The sequence below is a fragment of the Oncorhynchus mykiss genome, chromosome 18, assembly GCF_057628025.1.
Source record: "Oncorhynchus mykiss isolate SJ-2025 chromosome 18, ASM5762802v1, whole genome shotgun sequence".
Classification (NCBI taxonomy): domain Eukaryota; kingdom Metazoa; phylum Chordata; class Actinopteri; order Salmoniformes; family Salmonidae; genus Oncorhynchus; species Oncorhynchus mykiss.
Window position 1 is genome coordinate 35393865 of NC_143039.1, and position 26348 is coordinate 35420212.

The window sequence follows — 26348 nt, forward strand, 5'->3', positions numbered from 1 at the left end:
AGCCTGTTTGGGATGCTCTGGATCAATCTGTACGACAGTGTTTCGTTTTCTGCAAAAATCCAGTAACTTCGCACAACCATTTCAAGAGGCGTGGTACAACATTCCACAGGTCACAATCAATAGCCTGATCAACTCTATGACCAACAGCCTATGACTAACTCTGTGACCAACAGTCTGTATTCCCAGTCATGTAAAATCCATAGATTAGGGCCTAATGAATATAAGGAAATCAGTCAATTGAAATTACAGTTGTGGCCAAAGGTTTTGAGAATGACACCAATATAAATTTTCAAAGTTTGCTGCTTCATTGTTTTTAGATATTTTTTGTCAGATGTTACTTTGGAATTCTGAAGTATAATTACAAATATTTCATAAGTGTCAAAGGCTTTTATTGACAATTACATTAAGTTCATGCAAAGAGTCAATATTTGCAGTGTTGACCCTTCTTTTTCAAGACCTCTGCAATCCTGGCATGCTGTCAATTAACTTATGGGCCACATCCTGACTGATGGCAGCCCATTCTTGTATAATCAATGCTTGGAATTTGTCAGAATTTGTGGGATTTTGTTTGTCCACCCACCTCTTGAGGATTGACCACAAGTTCTCAATGGGATTAAGGTCTGGGGAGTTTCCTGGCCATGGACCCAAAATATCAATATTTTGTTCCCCGAGCCACTTAGTTATCACTTTTGCCTTATGGCAAGGTGCTCCATCATGCTGGAAAAGGCATTTTTCGTCACCAAACTGTTCCTGGATGGTTGGGAGAAGTTGCTCTCGGATGTGTTTGTACCATTTTTTTTATTCATGGCTGTGTTCTTAGGCAAAATTGTGAGGGAGCCCACTCCCTTGGCTGAGAAGCAAACCCACACATGAATGGTCTCAGGATGCTTTACTGTTGGCATGACACAGGACTGATAGTAGCGCTCACCTTGTCTTCTCCGGACAAGCTTTTTCCCGGATGCCCCAGACAATCGGAAAGGGGATTCATCAGAGAAATAACTTTACCCCAGTCCTCAGCAGTCCAATCCCTGTACCTTTTGCAGAATATCAGTCTGTCCCTGATGTTTTTCCTGGAGAGAAGTGGCTTCTTTGCTGCCCTTCTGGACACCAGGCCATCCTCCAAAAGTCTTTGCCTCACTGTGCGTGTTGATGCACTCACACCTGCCTGCTGCCATTCCTGAACAAGCTCTGTACTGGTGGTGCCCGGATCCCGCAGCTGAATCAACTTTAGGAGACGGTCCGGCGCTTGCTGGACTTTCTTGGGCGCCCTGAAGCCTCCTTCACAACAAACCGCTCTCCTTGAAGTTCTTGATGATCCGAAAATGGATGATTTAGGTGCAATCTTACTGGCAGCAATATCCTTGCCCGTGAAGCCCCTTTTGTGCCATGCAATGATGACGGCATGTGTTTCCTTGTAGGTAACCATGGTTGACAGAGGAAGAACAATGATTCCAAGCACCACCCTCCGTTTGAAGCTTCCAGTCTGTTATTCGAACTCAATCAGCATGACAGAGTGATCTCCAGCCTTATCTTCGTCAACACTCACACCTGTGTTAATGAGAGAATCACTGACATGATGTCAGCTGGTCCTTTTGTGGCAGGGCTGAAATGCAGTGGATATGTTTTTGGGGGGATTCAGTTCATTTGCATGGCAAAGAGGGACTTTGCAATTAATTTCAATTCATCTGATCACTCTTCTTACCGTTCTGGAGTATATACAAATTATCGTCATACAAACTGAGGCAGCAGACTTTGTGAAAATTAATATTTGTGTCATTCTCAAAACTTTTGGCCACGACTGTACATGAACTGTAAATCAGTAAAATCATTGAAATTGGTGCATGTCGCATTTTTGTTCAGTGCATATGTGGGGATAGTTTAATGGCAAAAAATAAGCGGTCAAATGCATGTCCCAAAAAAATGTGGTTCCTGATCTTTGTTATATCTCTCAGATATAGGACGGAGACTTCTGAACAAACTGCCTTTAGATTTTTTGGTGACTGTGGTTCCATTTAGTGAATGCTATTCAATGCTATGGGCTAATAGCAGTAAAGCCAAATTACAATGGTTTTTTTATACTTCGGGGGGGGTTTTAAGATTCCCAATAAAATAGCAAAATGGCACTTGATATGACTTTCTTAAAGCAATTCCATATAGCTTAGTAGAACCCCCCCCCCCCCCCAGTTGTTTTTTTAGAAAACCTTTGGTGGCATCCCTTAATCCGGGGGCCATCAAATTATTTGGAAAATAAATCTGTTAATTCAGTTATTTTGCAACGCATTTCAATGCATGCCAACAGAACCGGAACAAAGTCTCCTGCTGCGTTTCTGAATGTATCCAGTCAGCTTGAGTGCAAGACGTTTTCCAATGACTTTTTATGACTTCCACAAAATTACCCAAATTACATTACATTATGCATGGTTTGCCTGCTATGAAGTGCCGAGCCCGGGTGTGTGTATTGTTTTGGCCGGCTGATTGAAGTCGACTGGCCTGGCGTCTTGGCATAGTCCAGCTGGGCCCACAAACCTTTTCTGCGATAAATGAGCAGATGATGATGTGCAAGTAGAGATACTGGTGTGCAAAAGAGCAAAAAGTAAATAAAAACAGTATGGGGATGAGGTAGGTAGATTGGGTGGGTTATTTACAGGTGGACCAAATACAGCTGCAGCGATCGGTTAGCTGCTCAGATAGCTGATGTTTAAAGTTAGTGAGGGAAATATAAGTCTCCAGCTTCAGCTATTTTTTTTGCAATTCGTTCCAGTCACTGGGAGCAGAGAACTGGAAGGAAAGGCGGCCAAAGGAGGTGTTTGCTTTGGGGATGACCAGTGAGATATACCTGCTGGAGCGCGTGCTACGGGTGGGTGTTGTTATCATGACAAGTGAGCTGAGATAAGGTGGAGGATTACTATCATAGACTTAAGTAATGAGGGGCAGCCGACTAGAGCATACAGGTCGCAGTGGTGGGTGGTATAAGGGGCTTTGGTAACAAAACGAATGGCACTATGATAGACTGCATCCAGTTTGCTGAGTAGAGTATTGTAAGCTATTTTGTAGATGACATCGCCGTCTTCCCTACATGGCAATCGGGGGGAGCATGCAGTGCACATCCCATACCCGCTTGTCTTGAGGAATGCTCTCTGTTGTGTTGAAAGATTTAACTCATGTTGTCCTAACACATCCCTTTCCCACCTGGGCCGTAGAAACTGACGGCAGCTCCCTCTCTCGGCCAGCCTCCATTATCACCACATTGCGTGGCGACGGTGAATTTCTCCCCCAACACGTCGTCTCTGCACATGATTTACTGGCGCTCTGCAATGGCTCTAAAATAGCAGTAAACTCCCTCGAGGAGCGTATATTAAATCACTTCCACAAACGGCTTGATGTAACAACTTAACAGGCCCGGTGGAGAAGGAACAGGATGCTACATGTAGCCTAAAACCCTCCCTCCCCTTTCTTGACGCAGAGAATGTAGTGTAGGTCTGTAAGAGGGTACAAGTCCATCAACAAGCAAAGCCCAGAGAGTCAGGATGAGAAGTATCCCAAATAGCACCCCTCCCCCTATATAGTGCACTACTTTTGACCAGGCCCAGCATACAGGGCATTGGTCAAAAGTGTACTGCCATGTGGACTTTGGGACCCAACCTAGTTTTATTTCAATTACATTTCTGTTGGCTTTTTTTTGGGGGGGGGGTCATGGAAGCCCCCATTTAAAAACATTTTTTTTACATTGTCTTAATTTTCAAATCTCTGTATGTGCCGTTGCCCATTTCTGACCTGTTGCCAAGCTAATTTCCATAGTTACAGTACCACCATCCATTTCGCAACGAAGAAACGGAATACTAAGGCTCTAATCATAGAACGTTAAATCATCAATTCACATTTCATTAACACATTACATTATCTTCTCTTTTATTCTGGAGATCCCCTTACATAATTGTATTGTTTTATGATGGGACAGATGTGGATACAGATAAGGAGGGAGAGCGAGTCGGGCACAGAAATTATTTAAGGAATAGACAGTTGGCCGAGCCGGGACTCAAACACCCATCTCCATGTGTGGTCCGGATTTGGGAGCGTTAACGCTGCGCCAGACTCCGGCGCACCACTTCACATTTCTATGTGGAACTGTGTTCATTGGTTAACATAAGCCTCATATTTACTTTCCACTTCTAGGCATGAGTCAGATGACTACTTCGCTAACACAACAGATAGCCTACTCATAGGCCTAATCATTAGGCCTATTGTAATGCTATTCACTCGTTTCTGTACAGCATATGCATGAATAAATCAACTTATGTAGAGAAAAATAGTTGTTGTCCTATGGAGATCTCATAGCGATTATGGTGCTGGCAATTGAATTGCTTTTTTAAAATGAACTAACATCACCCACCTATAATCATCATTGTGTTCCCCATTAACTGTACAATGACAGCCTGTGTTTGTGGCTTGTTTTCCTTTTCCTGTATATAAATGGATGAATGTGAACTAACTAGCTTCAGTACTATAATCATTGTGATCCCAGATGAGCTGTGTAATGACAGTTATATTGTGTGGTTTATTTCCCCTGCAGCCCACACGCCAGACAACAGCTTCCTGGGCTTTGTGGTGGAGCAACACCTGAATGCCAGCGACATCCGCCATATTGACGAAGTCAAGCGGCAGAACCAGTCGCTGGTCTACGGCAAGGTGGACAACTTCTGGAAGGTACGGCGCTTCAGCTTGTGTATCCCGTGGCATGGCCAAGGTTTTGCGTTAAACTCCGGCAGTGTTCAAATTAAACATTCACTCTTGGGGGTGCCTAATGTGTCTTGGTGTTGTCTGACGTTGAAATCTGATCACCCTCATACTTAAAATGTATGTATGCACTCACTGTTGCTTTGGGAAAATGTGTCTGCTACATAGCATGTATTATAATGTTATTTACATTGTGTACAAACTCTGCTCAGCTCTTAGTTATTTGGGAGCAGTGGTAACGTTTTGTCGTGGACAAAAATATATGCTTTTGTCTACATCAACATTGAGGGTGAAGCTGAATATGGTAGAGTAGTGTTCTTCAGTTGGAATTTTGAATATCATGTCACCAACTGGAGACTCTCCTTGTTTAGAACAACAAATTATACGTGATCTAGTTCCCAGACATCAACACTACTAGAATAGAGCTCAAAGAGAAGGAAGTGCTGCTCAGTTGAGTTCAATAGGAAACTGGTCCCATCCCTTGATCACAGGGAAATAGACAACACTGTGGATGCTTTTAAGGAGACTGTAGTGACTGAAGTGACAGTGTCCACTGAGCCTTGCTTTGTACAGAATGCCTTTCAAGATGAAAGCACCAGAGACGCTACACCATAAATTCTTGGGACCCGGTATATGGAATCTATTGCAACCCAGTTCCTTAACTCTTGAAAGAATTTCACTGGAACACTTTGAAAACCTTGGGCAAAGTTTTTTGGGAGATTTAATGGAGACTAGTAGTATTCCTTTAGAAACCATATTCCTGAGTTTATTATTATTATGTTGATAAATAGTTGATTTCAGCTCTACTCACTGATTAGTTATAATATATTCCAACTCAGACTCTGTTGTGCAGAGGCATTGTCGCAGGGATTATTTCATCTAAGACATAAAGGGTTTAGAGATTGTAGCTACACCAGCCACAAGCGTTTTGCGTGCGATTCGCTCGTTGGCACATTACACATTGTTGGATTACTGCCTACTCTGTATGTCTTGGTGAGATTTGATAAGGGCTGCGATGATGACAAACATTGTAAAGAAGCCGGTTGGAACATTTTAAGCCAGCCATCTTTCGGAGGTCTAACACACAGGGTGTGCATCCCAAATGGGCCCTGGCCAAAAGTACTGCACTATAAAGGGAATAGGGTGCCATTTTGGACGCAACCAGCGGAACTCAGGCGGAAGCAGATTCTACAAACAAAAAAGCAGAGGTCATTTCAGATCTGTGGCGAACAACGCCTAGCTTTTATCATAATCAGCTGACACATAGTCTGCAGATGAGAGTTGTGAGATACCAGTCATGCCACCCACAACCCAACCTGGTCATCCCGGTTAAGGGACCTGGGTTCAAATAGTATTTATTTTCTCTCAAAGGTGTATTAGATTGAGCCTGGTGTACCAGATGCGCAGGGTTTGCACTTTTGGGACTATTCGATTGGTGCCATTGCGCCAGGTCATTCAACAACAAATGCTATTTGAACTCAGGTCTGTGACCACACAAAGAAATGACCATGTCTTGCAGAACCAGCATCCACACACAACACTTATGTCTAACACAACAGGCCTATATTAACCATGTAGTGCGGCTTGCCACACACCCTCTCAAACCCGCATGCGGCACAGCACAGTAGGCCATTTAGTCTCTCTTAAAGGGCAGAGTGCCAAACTCCCATCACTTCTCCTTGAAAAACATTAGCAGCTAATCAGACACCCCGTCGTGTTCATTGCCTCAGTTTTTAATTAAACAGCCATTTCAGAGGAGTCTGGTAATGAATGAACATGAGAAGAAAAGGCCTCCCTCGCACTTTCCCTCCCTGAATCTGCGGGGGCTGGCTGCAGTGCCTTGTGAGGGACTACTGTGATGTCACGAGACCTGATCGGCTATTTGCTTTTCATCAAGGAAACCAGGAAACAGCCTTTCAACTCCCTCATATCTTGGGATTGTGGTATTTACTGCTCCCTACAAGGCTAGAACATGATGAGGGGTGGGCGTACAAAAATAAGAGGTCAGAGATCCTGTGTAGTGAGACATCTAGTACCAAGTACCTTTGCGACTTTAACAACATTCAGGGACCAAACAAACATCATTGCCTCCAATCGCTTTGTCTCTGATGGTCATTTGTTTTTCCCATGTAATGTCACACAGAACCCAGAAGCTCTTCACTAAGGGGAATATTCCCTGTCTCTCATCAGTATGCTGAAGTGCACCGCTAGCTTCTCTCTTCCCCTCTCTGCAGGTGTGTGAATGGAGCCGTTTGCGTCCCAAATGGCACCCTGGTCCAAAGTAGTGCGCTATGTAGGGAATAGGGTGCCATTTGTTGTGCAGCAATTGTGTGCGGAGGTCTGATTTATAACGGGTACAGAATGGACGGTAATTGCTGTATCCATATAGGAGAGATTTATCGGCTTTATGAGTGGCTTTAAATGTAATTAGGCACAGCAGAGGAGGCATCTGTCTGCCGTTACTGTGTGGTCTACATACTCAAGCACAACTTTCAGATCATTTCACCGGCAAACTCTAATGAGAATAATCCACTATTCTTGCTGTCTGGAGTGCCTCCATGCGTATCGCTGCTCTCGTGCTAGTAAATGTGTTGCCGAAGTATTAAATCTCAATTAGAGCAAAATGTATAATTTATTACTTAGGCTACACAATGGTTTTGATTTGAGTTAATGAATTTAAAAAAAGGTCTGGTATGATTTGGTAGTAGTTAACTGCAATGGAAGATGAAGTAAAGGTAGGCTGTTAAGTTCCTGCATTGGAGTTATCAAGGTGCCATTTCCATAACATCAACCTTCAGTCCTACTTTTCCCTATGAACATACAGTTGAAGTCTGAAGTTTATCTTAGACAAATACATTTAAACTCAGTTTCACAATTCCTGACATTTAATCCTAGTAAAAATTACCTGTTTTAGGTCAGTTAGGATCTTTTATTTATTTCATCACATTCCCAGTTGGTCAGAAGTTTACATACACTCAATTATTATTTGGTAGCATTGCCTTTAAATTGTTTAACTTGGGTCAAATTTTTCGGGTAGCCTTCCACAAGCTTGGGTGAATTCCTCCTTACAGAGCTGGTGTAACTGAGTCAGGTTTGTAGGCCTCCTTGCTCGCACACACTTTCAGTTCTGCCCACAAATTTTCTATAGGGTTGAGGTCAGGGCTTTGTGATGGCCACTCCAATACCTTTACTTTGTTTTCCTCAAGCCATTTTGCCACAATTTTGGAAGTATGCTTGGGGTCATTATCCATTTGGAAGACCCATTTGCGGCCAAGCTTTAACTTCCTTACTGATATCTTGAGATGTTGCTTCAATATATCCACATAATTCTCCTACCTCATGATGCCATCTATTTTGTGAAGTGCACCAGACCCTTCTGCAGCAAAGCACCCACACACATGATTCTGCCACCCTGTGCTTCAAGGTTGGTATGGTGTTCTTCAGCTTTTAAGCCTCCCCCTTTTTCCTACAAACGTAACGATGGTCATTATGGCCAAACAGTTCTATTTTTGTTTCATCAGACCAGAGGACATTTCTCCAAAAAGTACGATCTTTGTCCCCATGTGCAGTTGAAAACCGTAGTCTGGCTTTTTAATGGCGGTCTTGGAGCAGTGGCTTCTTCCTTGCTGAGCGGCCTTTTAGGTTATGTCGATATGGGACTCGTTTTACTGTGGATATAGATACTTTTGTACCTGTTTCCTCCAGCATCATCACAAGGTCCTTTGCTGTTGTTCTGGGATTGATTTGCACTTTTCACACCAAAGTAGGTTCATCTCCAGGAGACAGATCGCGTCACCTTCCTGAGCAGTATGATGGCTGCGTGGTCCCATGGTGTTTATACTTGCATACTTGATAAAGGAATGTATATGTTTAAAGTAATGACTAAAGAATTCCACCCTGAAACGTATTTAACGGTGTGAAATGTATTAGAATTATAAGACTGTCTAATTCTCTTGACAACTTGGTCCTTCGAGCCGGATCTCAATACCTGTTTCTGTCGTCCCATGGGAGTGCCGAAAACCGTGCACGGGCAGATCAGAGATCTGTAGATTAAAGACCTGGCCCCATTCTGAGGGTTATTTACAGGCCGATGGCGAACTGGTACACGACAGAAACGGTGACGAGATCCAACCAAAATTTGAATCTCAGCTGCAAGGATAAGGTCAGTAATCTTTATTCATTAGTTTTGGGGTTAACCTCTCTAGGGTACATGGGACGGTAGCGTTCCACCTCGTCAACAGCCAATGAACATGCAGGGTGCCAAATTCAAATCCCATAATTAAAATTCCGCAAACATACATGTTCAGTGGGGCAAAAAAGCATTTAGTCAGCCACCAATTGTGCAAGTTCTCCCACTTAAAAAGAGAGCCAGAAATCTTGCTTGTTTGTAGGTGACCAAATACTTATTTTCCACCATAATTTGCAAATAAATTCATTAAAAATCCTACAATGTGATTTTCTGGAATTTTTTTTTTTTTTCTCATTTTGTCTGTCATAGTGGAAGTGTACCTATGATGAAAATTACAGGCCTCTCATCTTTTTAAGTGGGAGTACTTGCACAATTGGTGGCTGACTAAATACTTTTTTGCCCCACTGTATTTTACACCATTTTAAAGATACACTTGTTGTAAATCCAGCCACAGTGTACAATTTCAAAAAGGCTTTACGACTAAAGTAAACCAAAAGATTGTTAGGTCAGAGCCAAGTCACAGAAAAACACAGCCATTTTTCCAGCCAAAGAGAGGAGTCACAAAAAGCAGAAATATAGATCAAATGAATCATTAACCTTTGATGATCTTCATCAGATGACATTCATAGAACTTCATGTTACACAATACATGTATGTTTTGTTCGGTAAAGTTTATATTTATATCCAAAAATCAGAGTTTACATTGGCGCGTTATGTTCAGTAGTTCCAAAACATCTGTTGATTTTGCAGAGAGCCACATCAATTTACAGAAATACTCATAATAAACATTGATAAAAGATACAACTGTTATGCATGGAATTTTAGATCCACTTCTCCTTAATGCAACCGCTGTGTCAGATTTTTTTTTAAACTTTTACGGAAAAAGCACACCATGCAATAATCTGAGTACGGCACTCAGAGACCAAAACAAGCCATACAGATATCCGCCATGTTGTGTAGTCAACAGAAGTCAGAAATAGCATTATAAATATTCACTTACCTTTGATGATCTTTTATGTCCAAATACCTGTTGTTCGCGCTTTCAGTACATAATCCAAACTCATGCAAGTCCAGCGGAAAGTACAGAAGAAAAGTCCAAAAAGTTCCGTTACAGTCCGTAGAAACATGTCAAACGAAGTATAGAATCAATCTTTAGGATGTTTAACATAAATCTTCAATAATGTTCCAACCGGAGAATTCCGTTGTCTGTAGAATTGCAATGGAACTCATTCCCCTCTCATTTGCCCCCACTTCACAGTAGAAGCATCAAACAAAGTTCTAAAGACTGTTGACATCTAGTGGAAGCTTTAGGAAGTGCAATATGACCCCATAGACACTGTGTTTTCGATAGGCCAAGAGTTGAAAAAATACAAACCTCAGATTTCCCACTTCCTGGTTGGATTTCTTCTCAGGTTTTTGCCTGCCATATGAGTTATGTTATACTCACAGACATCATTCAAACGGTTTTAGAAACTTCAGAGTGGTTTTTTATCCAAATGTACTAATTATATGCATATTCTAGGCAGTTTAATTTGGGCATGCTTTTCATCCAAAATTCCCAATGCTGCCCCCTACCCTAGAGAAGTTAAGTTTAAAAACGAAAAAGTTCAAAATACCAAAGTAAAAAAAGTGTGTGTGTCATTGTATTTCTAAAGCCAATCCTACAGGATTGTACATATACAAATACATACAAGATCACTAAATTGTGCCCAAAGCTGCAAAAGATTGCTGCCATGGTTCAGTTAGACATTTTGGCAGGATGACTGAAAAAATAAAAACAATTAAATTAAAAAAGTGCTTAAAATGTACTTTAATGGACTGAATTAAATTCCTCTAGTGCATTAGTCAAAATAGTGGGAAAGGGTTGATTCTTAAAACTAACAGTATTGATTTGTATCGGGTATACCGTCCATATAATCTAATGTAGAGAAAGTTTAAATAGAAAATATCTATTTTAGTGTTGAAATGTATATTATGGCCCAAAATGGAGAAAGGGGTACGGGTTCACTGAATGTTTAGACACAGATCAGTTAGAAGCCATGATCATACAAATGCATAAGAATTGCAGGGATAATGAGGGAAAACAGCAGGTAGAAGGATTAGACACAGCCAGGGTGCGGCTAGCTGAAGCTAAAAAGAGAACTGAGGGAGCAAAGGAAAAGGAAGTAACTAAGAAAGAAGAAGTAACTAGCCAAGAGTATCTAATGGCCACTCTAGGAGAGATAGCCGAGAAGGGTGGAGGTGAGAAAAGACAAAGAACTTTGAAGAGAGAAGACAGAGAGGGACCTAAATGTTACAACTGTAGCAAGCCAGGACATTGGCCAAGGAGTGTGAGGAACCATGCATGCGCTGCGATAAGGTGGGCCACAATCACAGAGACTGTAGAAAGAATAAGGACAGGGGACAAAGGCAAGAACAGAGAGAAAAAGGTCAGGCGTCCACAACCAGACTCAGAAGAGGAAAAGAACAGAAAGGAGCAGAGTATCTAATAGTAACTATTGTGGTAATTGTAGATAAACATAAAGGAGGCTTTAAAGGGGAAGAGACCCAAGAGACAAGGGAAAAAATGGACAGGGTCAGACGATAGAAAGTGTTTCAATTGCGATAAGACAGGACATCTCGCCCGGGAGTGTAAGGATCCCTGTAAACATTGTGACTGAGCAGAACACTACCACCGAAACTGCAAACATAAGGGGAAGGACAGGCGCGACAATAGAGCGAGAAAGAGAGAGACAGAGACAACGAGAGCAGAGAGATATGGATATGAGACAGCACCAACTTTTTATTAAATATCACTGATTCCTTACGCTGAGAAATGTACTACATTTGCTACAGGAAAAAAAGGTTATTGACAGTGCTATTGTTTGTACAGATGAATGTGGTACCTTCAGGCATTTGTAAATTGCTTCCAAGGATGAACCAGACTCGTGGAGGTCTACAATGTTTTTTCTGAGGGCTTGGCTGATTTATTTTGATTTTCCCATAATGTCAAGCAAAGAGGCACTGAGTTTGAAGGTAGGCCTTGAAATACATCCACAGGTACACCTCCAATTGATTCTCAAACGATGTCAATTAGCCTATCAGAAGCTTCTAAAGCCATGACATAATTTTCTGGAATTTTCCAAGCTGTTTAAAGGCACAGTCAACTTAGTGTACGTAAACTTCTGACCCACTGGAATTGTGATACAGTGAATTATAAGTGAAATAATCTGTCTGTAAACAATTTTTGAAAGAATGACTTGTGTCATACACAAAGTAGATGTCCTAACCGACTTGCCAAAACCATAGTTTGTTAACAAGAAATTGGTGGAGTGGTTGAAAAATGGGTTTTAATGATTCCAACCTAAGTGTATGTAAACTTCCGACTTCAGCTGTAGGTGTCATTTGAGACGGGGGGGGTGTACTACATTATACAACGGGGTGGTTCTAATCGTCAATGCTAATTGGTTAAAACCGTATTCTAGCCGGTGTCTATTCCACAAGTTAACTCCTGCCAAGGCTATGATGTTGAAATGCCTATTTACTGTTCCATCTCACTGACCAATCCACTGTCTCATCAGCCCAACCAGAGAATTTATAAATTTGATCTCTACTGTAAAAAAAAACATCTTGACATCATCTCCCCTTCCTTTTCGACTAGCCTTTGGTTTTCAACAGCAGATATTTGTATAAACCTTGCTGTCTGTCTCCGACCTTTGCAACATGGTTTCAATATTGAAATTCAATCTCCACTGTCCCATTGAGAATTACCGTGAAAGGACAAGACATACCGCTTCATGAAATCATGAATCGGCATAATTTTATGGATATATATACAAAGAAATGTCAATAGGTCAAACGAAATGAAATTGTCCTGCTGAAAAGTGAATTAATCTCCCAGTGTCTGCTAGAAAGCAGACTGAACCAGGATTTCTTTTAGGATTTTACCTGTGCTTAGCTCAATTCCGTTTATTTTTTATCCTGAAAACCACCCCACCCAAGTGCTTAACAATTACAAGCATGCCCATAACATGATATAGCCACCACTATGCTTGAAAATATGGAGAGTGGTACTCCGTAATGTGTTGTATTGAATTTGCACCGAAGTTAACACTTTGTATTCAGGACAAAAAGTGAATTGCTTTGCCACATTCTTTGCAGTATTACTTTAGTGCCTTGTTGCCAACAGGATGCATGTTTTGAAATGTATAGACTTACTTTTTTCACTCTGTTAAGTTAGTATTGTGTAGTAGCTAAACTGAGGATGGCTCAACATCACTTTTCTCCTATCACAGCCATTAAACTCTGTTACTGTTTTAAAGGAGGCCTGTATCTTTGTAGTGACTGGGTATATTAATACACCATCCAAAGTGTAATTAATATCTTCATCATGCTGAAAGGGATTCAATGTCTGCTATTTTTTTTTACGTATCTACCAACAGGTGCCCTTTGTGAGGCATTGGAAAACAGCCCTGGTCTTTGTGGTTGAATCTGTGTTTGTATGTGTGGGGTACAGAGAGGAGGTAGTCATTCAAAAACCATGTTAAACACTATTATTGCACACAGTGAGTCCATGCAACTTATTATGTGACTTGTTAAGCAAATGTTTATGCCTGAACTTATTTAGGCTTGCCATAACAAAGGGTTGAATACTTATTGACTCAAAACATTTCAGCTTTTCATTTTTAATGAATTTGTTTTAAATATATTGGCACGGTTAACCGGACCTCGACTTTAACTTGGGTCCAACAACACTCGTGCCAATATATCCTCAACACTGGCTTCTCTGGCATTATCACTTAAATATCTTACTCCTCAAGTGCACAATGGCAGTAGGTAGCACGTGGAATACTGATGCATTTGGCTGCTGGCTCACTCCCTTTACATTGTCCAGGTCAGCCATGGGATGTGAACCAGCAACCCTCAGGTTAATAGCCCTAAACAACCCCACCAACAGTGTCCAAGAGCTGCAATGCAAACTGGTTGAATCTACCAAGTCATCTCGAACAGTCACAGACATGTTTGAAGTGGGAGAGGGAAGGTGATAACCGAGCAGCCAAAAAGCAGGCCTCACAAGGAGCCGTTGCCACGGCAACCCGGCTTGAGCCGAGCACACTCACCGAGGCAGAATGAAGGGTGACTGTTGGTTGCGGCTCTGCGCACTCTGATACAGCAGTTGTTTGAGTCTTGTTGTTGTGAGATTAGGTGGTTGAGGCTGTGTGAGTTTTGGAGGTCCTGGGCTGGCGTGATTACACGTGGTCTGCGGATTCTCTAAAACGACGTGCCACACCTGTCAGATGGATGGATTAATTTGGCAAATGAGAAATACTCATTAACAGTTTGAAACAATTTTGTGCACAAAATTTGAGAGAAATATGCTTTGTGCATATGGAACATTTCTGTGATCTTTTATTTCAGCTCATGAATCATGCGACCAATACTTTACATGTTGCGTTTATATTTTTATTCAGAATAGAAAGTGCGGTGAGAATATAGACAGCGAGAGGGTGGGTGAGAAAAAGAGAGGAAGAGAGAAAGATGGAGAGTTAGGGAAGGAGAGACGGCGGGAGGGTGTGAACATGGAGATGGAGAGAGAAAGTTAGACAGAGAGAGAGGGAGGGAGAGATATAAAAAAGAAACACCGGTCCCCCTGGCCTTAGATCAGGGGAGGATGACACTGGTGTTTGAAATGCTAATGTTGGCTGACAGACAGCGCCCACAGTCCTCCCAGTGCACAAAGATCCATCAATGTAACCCTGACATGTTTTTCCTCACTGAGCCACTCACAGACACGCTAGGGCGCATACACTAGCGTGAGCACTCGCACACGTACAAATACTCAGGCTTACAAACAAACCCACACATATTCTTCTAGCTGTACAGAAAAACTCACTGAAATATAGGCTACATCCAGGCTGTATCACCACCGGTCGTGATTGGGAGTCCCATAGGGCGGCGCACAATTGGCCCAGCGTCGTCCGGGTTTGGCCGATGTAGGCCGTCGTTGTAAAACAAGAATTCCTTCTTAACTGACTTGCCTAGTTAAATAAAAAGAACACACGACTGATGAATCAGGAACAGACTTACAAACGTACCAAGATACGGTATCTGGAGATTCCAAGGGCCGTGATTCTCTACAACTGAATGCAGTTCTATTTTATAGAACAAAAAAATGCTGGATAGTGAACAATGCCGGAAAAGCCTTTGTGCAAACAAACTTCCAATCAAATATTTTACATTGTTTACTATCCAGCATCAACAAATTTTTGTTCTATAGTATTTCATCCCATGATCAAAGAGCAACTCATGGATGAACTATAAACCAAAGAAGTGCTCCTTTGCGGTTCTATTTTAATTGGATTCAATGAAGCTCATAACCCATTACAAATGATTTAGCGTAAGGTCATATTGCCCCTGTGAGAGTACATGGGTTGTATTCACACTTGGTAGGTTCTCTCCACTGCCAGAATAATCTGCTCCAGTATCGCAACACATGCTGGTGAGCCCTGCATAACACGAGGGCCTCTTCGGCTTAGCTCAATGGGCTAACGCAGTCTTGTCAAACAATACAAAACCTCAGAAAGGGAAAGAGGGATACCTAGTCAGTTCTACAACTGAATGCATTCAACTGAAATGTGTCTTCCGCATTTAACCCAACTCCAGAACACATTCACACACACATACTTTTCCAGGTGATTTACAATGTAATAAAAGCCTATCCTCTCTCGTTTTGATCATCTGCCCCAAGCTGATGTACTGGTTTGATTATTTCCCTAATACTACTCCCCATAAAAGCTAAGGAAGGCAGTGAATCAGCTTCCTCACCAAAGTCAGCCTGACATCATGTTGTCTTCATTATCTTGGTCCTCGGGTCAATGTCCCTCAGTTTTCATTTACAGGTGGGAGGCACACAAGTGCTTGCGCGCACACACATACTCGCATTTGCACACTAGCGTAGACACTCTCACACAAACACACACACTGAGAGGATTTTTCTGAACAACACAGAAGGTATGAGTTACTTACAATAAACCAGCGTGTCCTCATTCCAGAAACACACTGAACTGGAATAATGTTCTTTAAGAACCTTTTATGGAGTGAGATTAGACTCTTAATTTGGTAAATATACAGTACCAGTCAGAAGTTTGGACACACCTACTCATTCAAGGGTTTTTCTTTATTTTTACTGTTTTCTACGTTTGTAGAATAATAGTAAAGACATCAAAACTAACACATATAGAATAATGGAGTTACCAAAAAAGTGATATATTTTAGATTCTTCAAAGTAGCCACCCTTTGCCTGGATGACAGTTTTGCACACTCTTGGCAATTGGAGGGTGTGTCAAGGCACTCAGTCACTACAAAGATACGGGTGTCCTTCCTAACTCAGTTACCGGAGAGGAAGGAAACTACTCAGGGATTTCACCATTACGCCAATGGTGACTTTAAAACATTTATAGAGTTTAATGGCTGTGATGGGAGAAAACTGAGGATGGATCAACAACATTGTAGTTACTCCACAATACTACCCTAATTGGCATAGTAAAAGAAGGAAGCATGTATGGAATACAAATATTCCAAAACATACATCCTGTTTGCAACAAGGCACTAAAGTAGTACTGTAAAAAAATGTGGCAAGCAAATCACTTTTTATCCTGAATATAAAGTGTTTTGTTTGGGGCAAATACAATACAACACATTACATATTTTCCAGCATAGTGGTGGCTGCATCATCGTTATGGGTATGGTTGTAATGATTAAAATAAACTGAATGGAGCTAAGCACAGGCAAACTCCAGACACTGGGAGATTAATTCACCTTTCAGCAGGACAATTTACAACTATTGGATGTGCAATTACACGTTCAAATTTGCTTGTGGATCTGTATTTGTTCTTTACAGAATTTTCAGACTCTCTTTCTACTGGTTTTATGTTGTACAATCCACAAATGTGGCTATAGTGTCCATATTAGGACGCCCTCAGTCTATGCACGAGATGACTGTCCTTTCCTCCTTTCTTAGATCCCTTTCCTCATTTTCTTTCCTTGATCCCTTTCCTCCTATGATATCTCCCTTTTCTTTCCTCCTTTCCTCCCCTCCTTTGCTTTTCAGTTTTTTCTAGTGAATGATCCTGAGTGGCCGATTTTACAGTTTTGACTTAAATCTGCTTGAAAATATATGGCAAGACAACCAACTTGATAGAGCTTGAAGAATTTTGATTAAAAAATAATGGGCAAATGTTGCACAATCCACAGTCTTAGACACGTACCCCAAAAGACTAAAGGTGTTTCTAACATGCATTGGCTCATGGGGGTAAATACTTATTTTATCAAGATATAGCAATGTTTTATTTTTCTTCATCTTTGACTATATAGAGTATTTTGTGTAGATCATTGACAAAAAATAACTGAATCCATCCAAGACTATAGATCAAGACCAACTAGAAAGCATGCACACACATTTATCACAAACATTTGTCCTAAGAAAATAGTTACGCTAATCAAAAATGAAGATGTGTCAAAAACCGTATCCATCTTGAGAAAATAGGCCTAGCTGTATGATATCTTCACGTATACATAGCGAATGCCTTTTTTGTGATGACCATCCTCAACCAACGCTTTACATGTTTCAACTGACTGGATTTCTCAGAAAAACAGCACAGAAGGTATGAGTGACCCTCCAGTCATTAATAAACCAAACCAGTTAAGCGAGTGTAAGCTATAGTGTTGCTATCGCAAACACCTCATTCCAGTCCTCACATACCGACAGCAGACCTGCGGACATGACCCCTCGTCCCTAGAGAAAGTTCCGCTCCGGTTCAAGTACATGTGTATTTGTATTTGAAATACTTATTGTCTGTGTATTTGAGTATTTTTCAAATGTGGCCAAATTATTATTTTTTAAATGATTTCCTATATATAGCCTACTATTTTAAACTATTTTGAAATACTTGTTTCCAAATACGTTACTTCAAATACCCCTATGACCAAACAGACCTGGGTTCAAATTCATGGAGTATTTAAATATTTGTATTTAAAAATGCACAGACAAATATATGCCAATACTTTCAAAGTGTATTTCCAAATGCATTCCAATACGACTTACTTCAAATACAAAAATATCCAAAATACTTAATTCGAAATGTCTTTGAAAATAATTGGGCTAGACTACAAACAGCTGAGCCCTAGCCTGTAGGCATACTACTGGCCTAAACAGCCCTCACCCCCTTAGGCATGGCACTGAGAATGAACAATCAGTCTGCACTGCGGTAACATTGTGGGATTCACTGTTGTAATCATATATCATCATCATCATCATTTCCATACTTTTGCCATTCTAGTGTGTGTACGTACATATGCACGTGTGTGTGTGTGTACACAATCCACTCCTTCCTACTCTCCACTCTTCTACCGTAACCTTCCTCTAACCCTCCACCCAAGCCCCAGCTCTCTGGGGTACACATATTAGAGAGTAGACATTTCACCATCTAATTACAGGTAGCCACCTCCACACATCCCTGCCTGGATCTCTGCTCTCTCTAAGTCTGAGAACCAAACGGCAACCTGTTCCCTTTATAGTGCACTACTGTTGACCAAGGCCTATTGAGTTTTGGTCAAAAGTAGTGCACTATATAGGGAATAGGGTGCCATTTGGGACTCAGACTCTAAGGCTCCCATTACAACGGGCTGCCAGGAGGCATCTGATAGGGCATCCCTAGGGGCCGGGCGACTGGCCTGTGTAAGACACACTCAAAGGAGAGCCTGATGTACTGTAGTCACTCCACTGTTCTCCTTCCTGTTCCTAAAGCTAACAAAGGATGCTGTGTGCGCTGGAGACATTCTGTATCAGCCTGCTTTGCACAGAAAGAATTAGCTTGTAGGCAGGTTGATTTGTTTTTGGAATGTTTAGAATATGGATTTTCATAGAAGGTCGAATTTTTGGGGGGAACGTTGTCTAAGTTATTGAGTTGTTAACTGTTTATAATATTGTTTTGTGTTGGACTTAGAAGGTCAAACGATGCTGGAGACATAGCTACTACTCTGTGCTAGAGGTCTTCACGGATCTACCCGACCCGATTACCCTTGATCCGACCCTGGATCCAGAATGTTGTAGTTCAACCTCAGATCCCTGTGTGAAAATATGTGAAATACTGACCAGATCCTAAATTATATTTGAAGAGTTTAGTTCCTAAACAACAAATGCACATTTCATACATTTAAGGTTTATTATCTTTAATGATTGTTAGTGGGTCCCCTTTCATCAATCCAAATATGTCAGAATATAATTTGGTGTCAACTGCATTTTTGCTTCATGAAAACGAGCCACTGCGGGAAAAATAGGCTACTGTTGTGGGAGAGGAGAAGGACGCAGTGGAAAATAGTGATTAGCCTTATAGGGAAAGGGTTGAATGCCTTCAACTAAAATGTGTCTTCCGCGCTTAACCCAACCCCTCTGAATCAAGGCTGCGGGGTGCTACCTTAATCGGTATCTACGTCTGCGGCACCTGGGGAACAGTGGGTTAACTGCCTTGCTCAGGGGCAGAACAACCGATTTTTACCTTGTCAGCTCGGGGATTCGAGCAAGCAACCTTTCGGTTACTGGCCCAACACCACTAGGCTACCTGCCGCCCCAAAGGCTATATGGAGTGAGTTTCTGAAATATGGAGTTGTTTTTTGCTGATGTGAAGCTGAATGAAAGTGAGTACAGGGAGTAAAAACCTCATTTATGCACATTATGGATACAGAGGAAAAAGGGGTTACCCATATTTTTAAGACCTGAGCGATAAACATTTAAAAAATGTGGGCTCTCCTATTTAGTTGGCTATTTTGTTATTTTCTTTTCTTTAAGTTTGCTAACTAATATTAATTGACTCGAGTGATAAGCTATTTGTCAGCGTACCCTAGCTTCAGCGCTTTCGCTCAAAATAGGTTAGACTATAATGAAGAGTTACCGACACATTCTTTCTGATTAGTCTTTTAATAAAGAAACATTTTGACCAAGTTAATCTGCTCATGTTGTGAGCGTGTGTGTGCTTGTGTGGTACACTGATAGCCTATGCCTATAGACAGAAAATATTGTAGCCTTATGTTGAAAGGCTGCCAATGTATTGATTTGTGTAAGGCATGGTATAAGAAACATCAGGAGAACTTCTCTCTTCAATTAAGAATCTTTAATTAACTCTCCGGACGGTAGGCCACCATGTTCTCTTAAATCGCAATTGTTGGAAAGGAAGTGGGAATGCAGGAGACTCCATCCTTCCGTAGCCTATTTGAATTGTAGGCTTCCTGGTCAAACAGGCTATAAACCTGCCTTTAGTTTAAAATATTAAACTGTACACCACAAGTAAATTATATTAGAAGGGCCTACAACCAAAAATGCATGTTTACTGCCAGATAAGTCAAAAAAAATTGCTGACTTGCAGGGCAAGATCTGGCCCAGACGTATTCTAAACTGATTTTTTTGTTAAATGATCAGATCCTGTCGGGTTGGAAATGACTTGCTAATGTGTGGTGCCAGCGCAGTTTGCCACTACCTGAGCACACCTGGGGGCTGCTTGGAAGGATGTACGTGCGTGGGTGAGAGGAAAGCAGCTGTTCCAGTCTCTTGTTCCTTGCTTCAGTTTAAACGGCAGCCCCGCCGCAGCCTACCATTAGGGGTTTGTCCGGGGAGGATGTCGCAATCGATGCTTGATCAAACTGGTTATCCCCTCCCACTGTCTGCTGTCGCCTGAATCCTATCCTTCACTAATTGCATTTTTCTTTCTATGAGCAGTGCAGTGAAAAATATGCCTGATGAGTACTAGCCAATTTTATGGACTAGTTTAGGAGTGTTCTGCATTCAAAGTATTTAGGTGTGACAGCTCAGGAAATTGTTGCAAGCATTAGACCTACCTAAAGTGTTATAATCAAGATTTCTCAAATCGTATGAACAAATCTCTTATTTCATTTGATGTGGGTTTTTTTTACTGTAAATTGCCACCAACCCAATGAATATCCATGATTACAGTTTTGATAATGAGACGGAAATGAAGGCATGAGTCATCTTTCATCTCTCAGTGGATACTAGTTTCCATCGTCATTCTCCCTGAAACGTATTTTTGTGTCCCCTTTTCCCTACTGCATAGTGCGCTACTTTTGACCAGAGCCCTATGCGCCCTAGTCAAAAGGAGTGCACTTTATAGGGAATAGGGTGCCATTTGGGACGCAGAGCTCTGCTTATCTCCCTTTTGTTTGTGAGAGAGATCATGTTGATCCAACAGTACTCTCTCCGTTTGTTTTGCTCGAAAGTGTTTTGAGTCAGTTTACTCCAGCGAGGAGCCATCTCTTATCAGCAATGAGCTCCTTGCCTGACATAATTTCCTGTGTTAGTCTCAGCTATAATAGTCTAGTCATTTCCAATTGTTATAAGATTGTACGAACCTTTATGATGTCTTATAGTAGGCCTCATAATAGGTTATGGCTGTTATTTAATCCAAATCATTTTAAGGAGACGGTAATAAGACATAAGGGACCATGCAAGTCTTATAATGCGTTATAACCACATCATAATGCATTGCCTGTCAGCATTTAAGTTAAGTGTTACCAGATATTGTTTTCATGTTGTCTGTGTGTCATCCACTTTTAAGAGTACATTGCAGATTAGAGGCAGAGTTCCAGATACAATAACAATATAATACTTTGTTTCCTTTAACCCTGTTTTGAGAATCTCAACATCAACGTAGAGCTCTATAATGAGGCCAGGTTATGTACTGTGTACAAAACACAGTGTGAACTACAAAATGTACAGTAGTAGGGTCTTACTGACTGGTAACCACCACTTACTGTGTGTTTCAGAACAAGAAGACCTACCTTGACATCATCCACACCTACACGGAGGTGCACGCCACCGTGCACGGTACCAGCACTGTGCACTTGCCCAGCTACGTGAGAAACTACGGCATCCTGAGCGGCCGTGACCTGCAGTTCCTCCTCAGGGAGACCAAGGTGAGAGCAACACGCATGCACACAAACACACCGGGTGAGAGCTTGCAAACACACACACACACACACACACACACACACACACACACTTATATACAATAAACACACATACACCAGAGTTGAAGAATCCTGCCCTAGAGAGAGGAACCACACTTGCCACACTGTAGGACTCGGGGGCATAGGTACCAAATCATTGCTAAGAGTGATGTGATTGCTCATTAAAAAAAGCCTTGGTTCCTTGATAAGATTAGAAATACTTTATTTATCCCCAATGGAAAGTTGGTTTGTCAATCAACAGCATGTACACAACATCAACAATAGGTGTTCTAAGACGTTCATACAGACACTCTGTTTGTTGGGAGTGCGACACCCCCCTGTGACTTCACTATGCATCGCAGTGAGTAGATGGTATGATGTCACTGCCATAATGACGTTGCTCAAAGTGTCAAGGCGAGTGTCAGGATCTCTCAGCACTTCATTAGTCATAGTGATCTCACCCAGAGTGCCTCAGCAGGGCCTCCATTCATGTCATGCCCAGGCCTGCCACTGCCCGTGACACAATGCAACTGCTCAAGGTTCACTTCTTCTGAAGCACCTCCAACCACACTGCCTGTTTTCAAGCCACACAACTGGTCTGTTTGTTATGTATAGCCCACTCATATGCTGGTGCACTCAAATAGATCTGGGGCCAGGCTATACCGGTCCTAAATAGTCTGAAAAGAGGCTGTGATTATGTGCAAGCCTGTCGGGAGAAACTGTGGAAAATCCAGAAATCAAACTATAGCAAGATTCAGGCTTGAAAAAGAGAGTGATCAGAGATCTTTGGAAGGAGAGGGAGAGAGCGTGGAGGAGATCTTTGTAAGGAGAAGGAGAGAGCGTGGAGGAGATCTTTGGAGGCAGAGGGAGAGAGAGAGTGGAGGAGATCTTTGGAAGGAGAGGGAGAGAGCGTGGAGGAGATCTTTGGAGGGAGAGAGCGTGGAGGAGATCTTTGGAGGGAGAGAGAGTGGAGGAGATCTTTGGAGGGAGAGAAAGAGAGGGGAGGAGATCTTCAAGATCTTCTCATTAACCTGGTGTTTGGAAGCCCGGAGGGAGCGCTAATGAATCACCATAAATCCAGACCTGTTTAGCAGCAGCATTGTGTTGGGATAACAAGAAGAAGGAGGCAAGGTGTTTTCCAGCCACGCTTTCCTCCCTGCTCCACTTTATGAATAAAGCATTTACCTGCTAACAGATTGCCTGTGTTAATTGCTCCCACGAGATTTTTTGGCAATACGACATGGAATACATAGATACAGTATAAAACAGGGCAGGGGTGGAAGGCACTGTATTGAGTTGGCAATGAAACTGCATTATACTGCCCTAGTATAATATTATATGGCATTGGTACTAAGACAAGCATTTCGCTACACCCACATTAACATATGCTAAACACGTGTATGTGACCAATAACATTCAATTTGATTTTAATGCTTTGGCTGTAGCTAATGGGGATTCTAATTAAATACTAAATCTCCTGAAACGTACACTAACTTGCGTTTACAACCGTATTGAAGACTGGGCCCATGTTGTTCCCGCTTTCATTGGATCTAAGGTCCTAATTATCTCTTTATGATTTGAGAGACAGAATTTTGTACCTAGATAGAAGTACAGTAGGCTACAATTATTGTCCTCCCGCTCTACATGCAATTTGCGTCTTCCCTGTGTGGTATGAGGTTTGACCATGGGTTGTTTGCATAGCCAGCCTATCCCTCAGACCAGTCGAACGGGTTCATCTCATCTCCTCTGTCATGCTATGCCAAAGGGCCCTTCTATTGAAATAACAGTCCAAGATGAAGCATTGGTCTGGAGTAGGGTGACGTTGCCCCTACACTCTGATCTTGGGTCAGTTTAGCATTTTCCCCACTAATGGTTATGGTTAAGATTCAGGGAGGGTAAGCTGACCCTAGAACAATATCAAATCAGAGTTTATTTGTCCAGTGCACAGCACAGTACAGTAACATGCTTGCAAGCATCTATTCTGTTATTAGGGGAAACTTCACTCCAGATCCATGCTATTGCAAAAGGGCCCTTCTGTGGAAATAACAGTCCAATGTGACACATTAGTCTGCAGTATTTAGTGCTGGATCACTGGCTTTTCTCTCCTAGGTCTCGGCCTTCTTTATACTGGCATATGACCACATTCTTCTTCTGAAGTTGTTCAAGTACTGTATTTCATTGAAGGTATTTACTACTTTTCCCTTTCACATCGCTAGCTACCTGTTTCTAAGTGATAACTGAAGCACTCAACTTCACACCACCCCCTATATCCTTCTCACAATTTCCATTTAGCATATGCTACGCTATGCTTTTGTATGCTGTGCAATTCTATGCTGTGCTATGCTACACTACACTGTCTGAGAGGAGTTTGCTCTATAAATAGCAGCTGTTTGTCAGGCCTGTGGGCTCACTGGGCTGCAGTCTTGCCTGGGAGGAAGCACCACCAGTCAGCCTCTGCTGCCACCTGTTGACAAAACGCTGAAAGCTGCAGTCAATCCTATCTACTGTCTGTCCCACTGCTGTTCAGTGGGGTTCTCCAACTCCGGTTCCGGGGAGCTACTCTCCTGGGACTGCGGGCTTTTTCTCCAGCTCGTCACTAACACACCTGATTTTTAAATAATCATGATAAGGATTTCACTCTGGACCATGATTAGATTAATTAGATGTGGTACTGCAGGGCTGGAACAAAACCCTGCACACCCAGTAGCTCTTAAGGAGAGTAGTGCGGTACAGTGGCTGAGGAGAAGGATGATATTGGTATAGGCTGAAGAGAAAGGAATGGTATGGGAGAGTCCATGTACAGGAGTGTTGCCAACAGTGGGCCGAACTGAAGAGACCCTCTGTCTCCCCAGGCAGGGCCGGCACTGACCCGGTGGGATCTGGCCCTCGCCGACTCACAGACCAGCCATTGTGGCCGTCGCCGGCCCTCCGCTATAACAACCCCAGCTCCAATGGCTCTCTCTTTACTAATGGGGCCTCAGACAAACACATTATTGTGGCACGCTTCACGGGCTAGTCACCTCTGGTTCCAGCATGTTAGAAGAGCCTCTCAGATATTTGCTTTGGTCATCCAGCTCAATGGGTTTTCTATTATCCTCTGTGTGTGTGTGTGGAGTCTTTGTTGGGGTGATTGGCATGGCCTCTTCTCTCCAATGACAGGACCGTATTTGTGCGATGAGCGTTTTTTTTCACGAGAAGTGCGAGTAATACAAGTGCTGTAGCTGCTGTACTTGTATCAGTGCCGAGTAGTGCGTGAACGAGATGGCTTCAATGTTAAGTACATAAAACCCACTTATTTACAGAGTCTGGCTATGCCAATATTCCTCTTTTTTAATACAGATCTTTATTGCTACTATATATATATATATATATTTATTATTATTATTATTATTTCTTTATTTTTATATTTAAAATAAATAAATAATAATATTCACCACTCACTAATTCAGTCATTAACATTTTATCCCTGGCATGCATGTGTTTTTTCCCCAAGTAAAAACAGGTCAGGGGTTTCAAACCTGTGAGTCTCATCCAGAGACCAACCCTAACAACACCCACGCCCCTTACTCCCTCCTCTGGTCATTGTTTGTCTCTGTGTGTGCACGTTTTCATTCTACCATGTGTGTGAACTCCTCGTTAGCCCCTCCTTGGGCCGACACACACACAGACCACACAAAAGCAAGACAGGAGAAGCCCTCTTTTACGACCCAGTTTTATAGCAGAACACTTAGGGATGGTTAAAAAACAATAAAAGCTGTTACTGGTGCAGAGGAAACAAACGGACACGGCTGTGGGAATTCCAGGAAGTAAGAGGTGTCTCCTCTTATTTCTCAGAAGAGGAAAATATTTCTCGAACTCACACCTGCAATAGTTTTTTTCATCCTGGCACTGATTCTGCTGATGGGGTCTTGCAATAACTGTGCTATGTAGTTGTTGTTTCCTACTTAACTTAGTTGAATGCATTGATTGTAAGTTGCTCTGGACAATAGCATCTGCTAAATGTCAATGTAAATGTAATGCTCTTTTTCTCCACAGCTGTTTGTCGGCCTGTCCTTCCCCTACGAAGGCCCCGCCCCCCTAGAGGCCATAGCCAATGGCTGTGCCTTCCTCAACCCCAAGTTCACCCCTCCCAAGAGCAGCAAGAACACAGACTTCTTCAAGGGCAAGCCCACCCTGAGAGAGGTGAGGCGCCACTCTGTCCAGGGACACCAGTCAAAGCGCGTGTGTGTGAGGGAGAGAGACAACCTAGTCCTCTATTCCCTTCTGTGCTGCTACCTCTCCTTTCTTTTATTCATGACAGGTCCTCCGTAATAAGTCAGTCTGGTGTTTGTTGAAGGATAGGGTCTAGTTTGTTGAGCGTGTGTGCACGATAGTTCTTCTTCTGTGATGTGGCTCTCCTATTGAAGTGAACTACTGTGTCGTGTGTTTGATC

The 26348-nt window shown here is 42.1% G+C and overlaps 1 protein-coding gene across 2 annotated transcripts in view; it reads left to right on the forward strand.

The window, feature by feature from the left end:
- The window catches only part of LOC110495947 (alpha-1,6-mannosylglycoprotein 6-beta-N-acetylglucosaminyltransferase A), a 113649-nt gene that overhangs the window by 80450 nt on the left and 6851 nt on the right, over window positions 1-26348 (forward strand). For both annotated transcript variants that reach the window (XM_021571491.3, XM_021571492.3), the window contains 3 exons: window positions 4571-4704; window positions 21734-21883; window positions 25952-26098. In XM_021571491.3, coding sequence (XP_021427166.1) covers window positions 4571-4704; window positions 21734-21883; window positions 25952-26098 — 431 coding nt within the window. The remainder of the gene's footprint in view (window positions 1-4570; window positions 4705-21733; window positions 21884-25951; window positions 26099-26348) is intronic.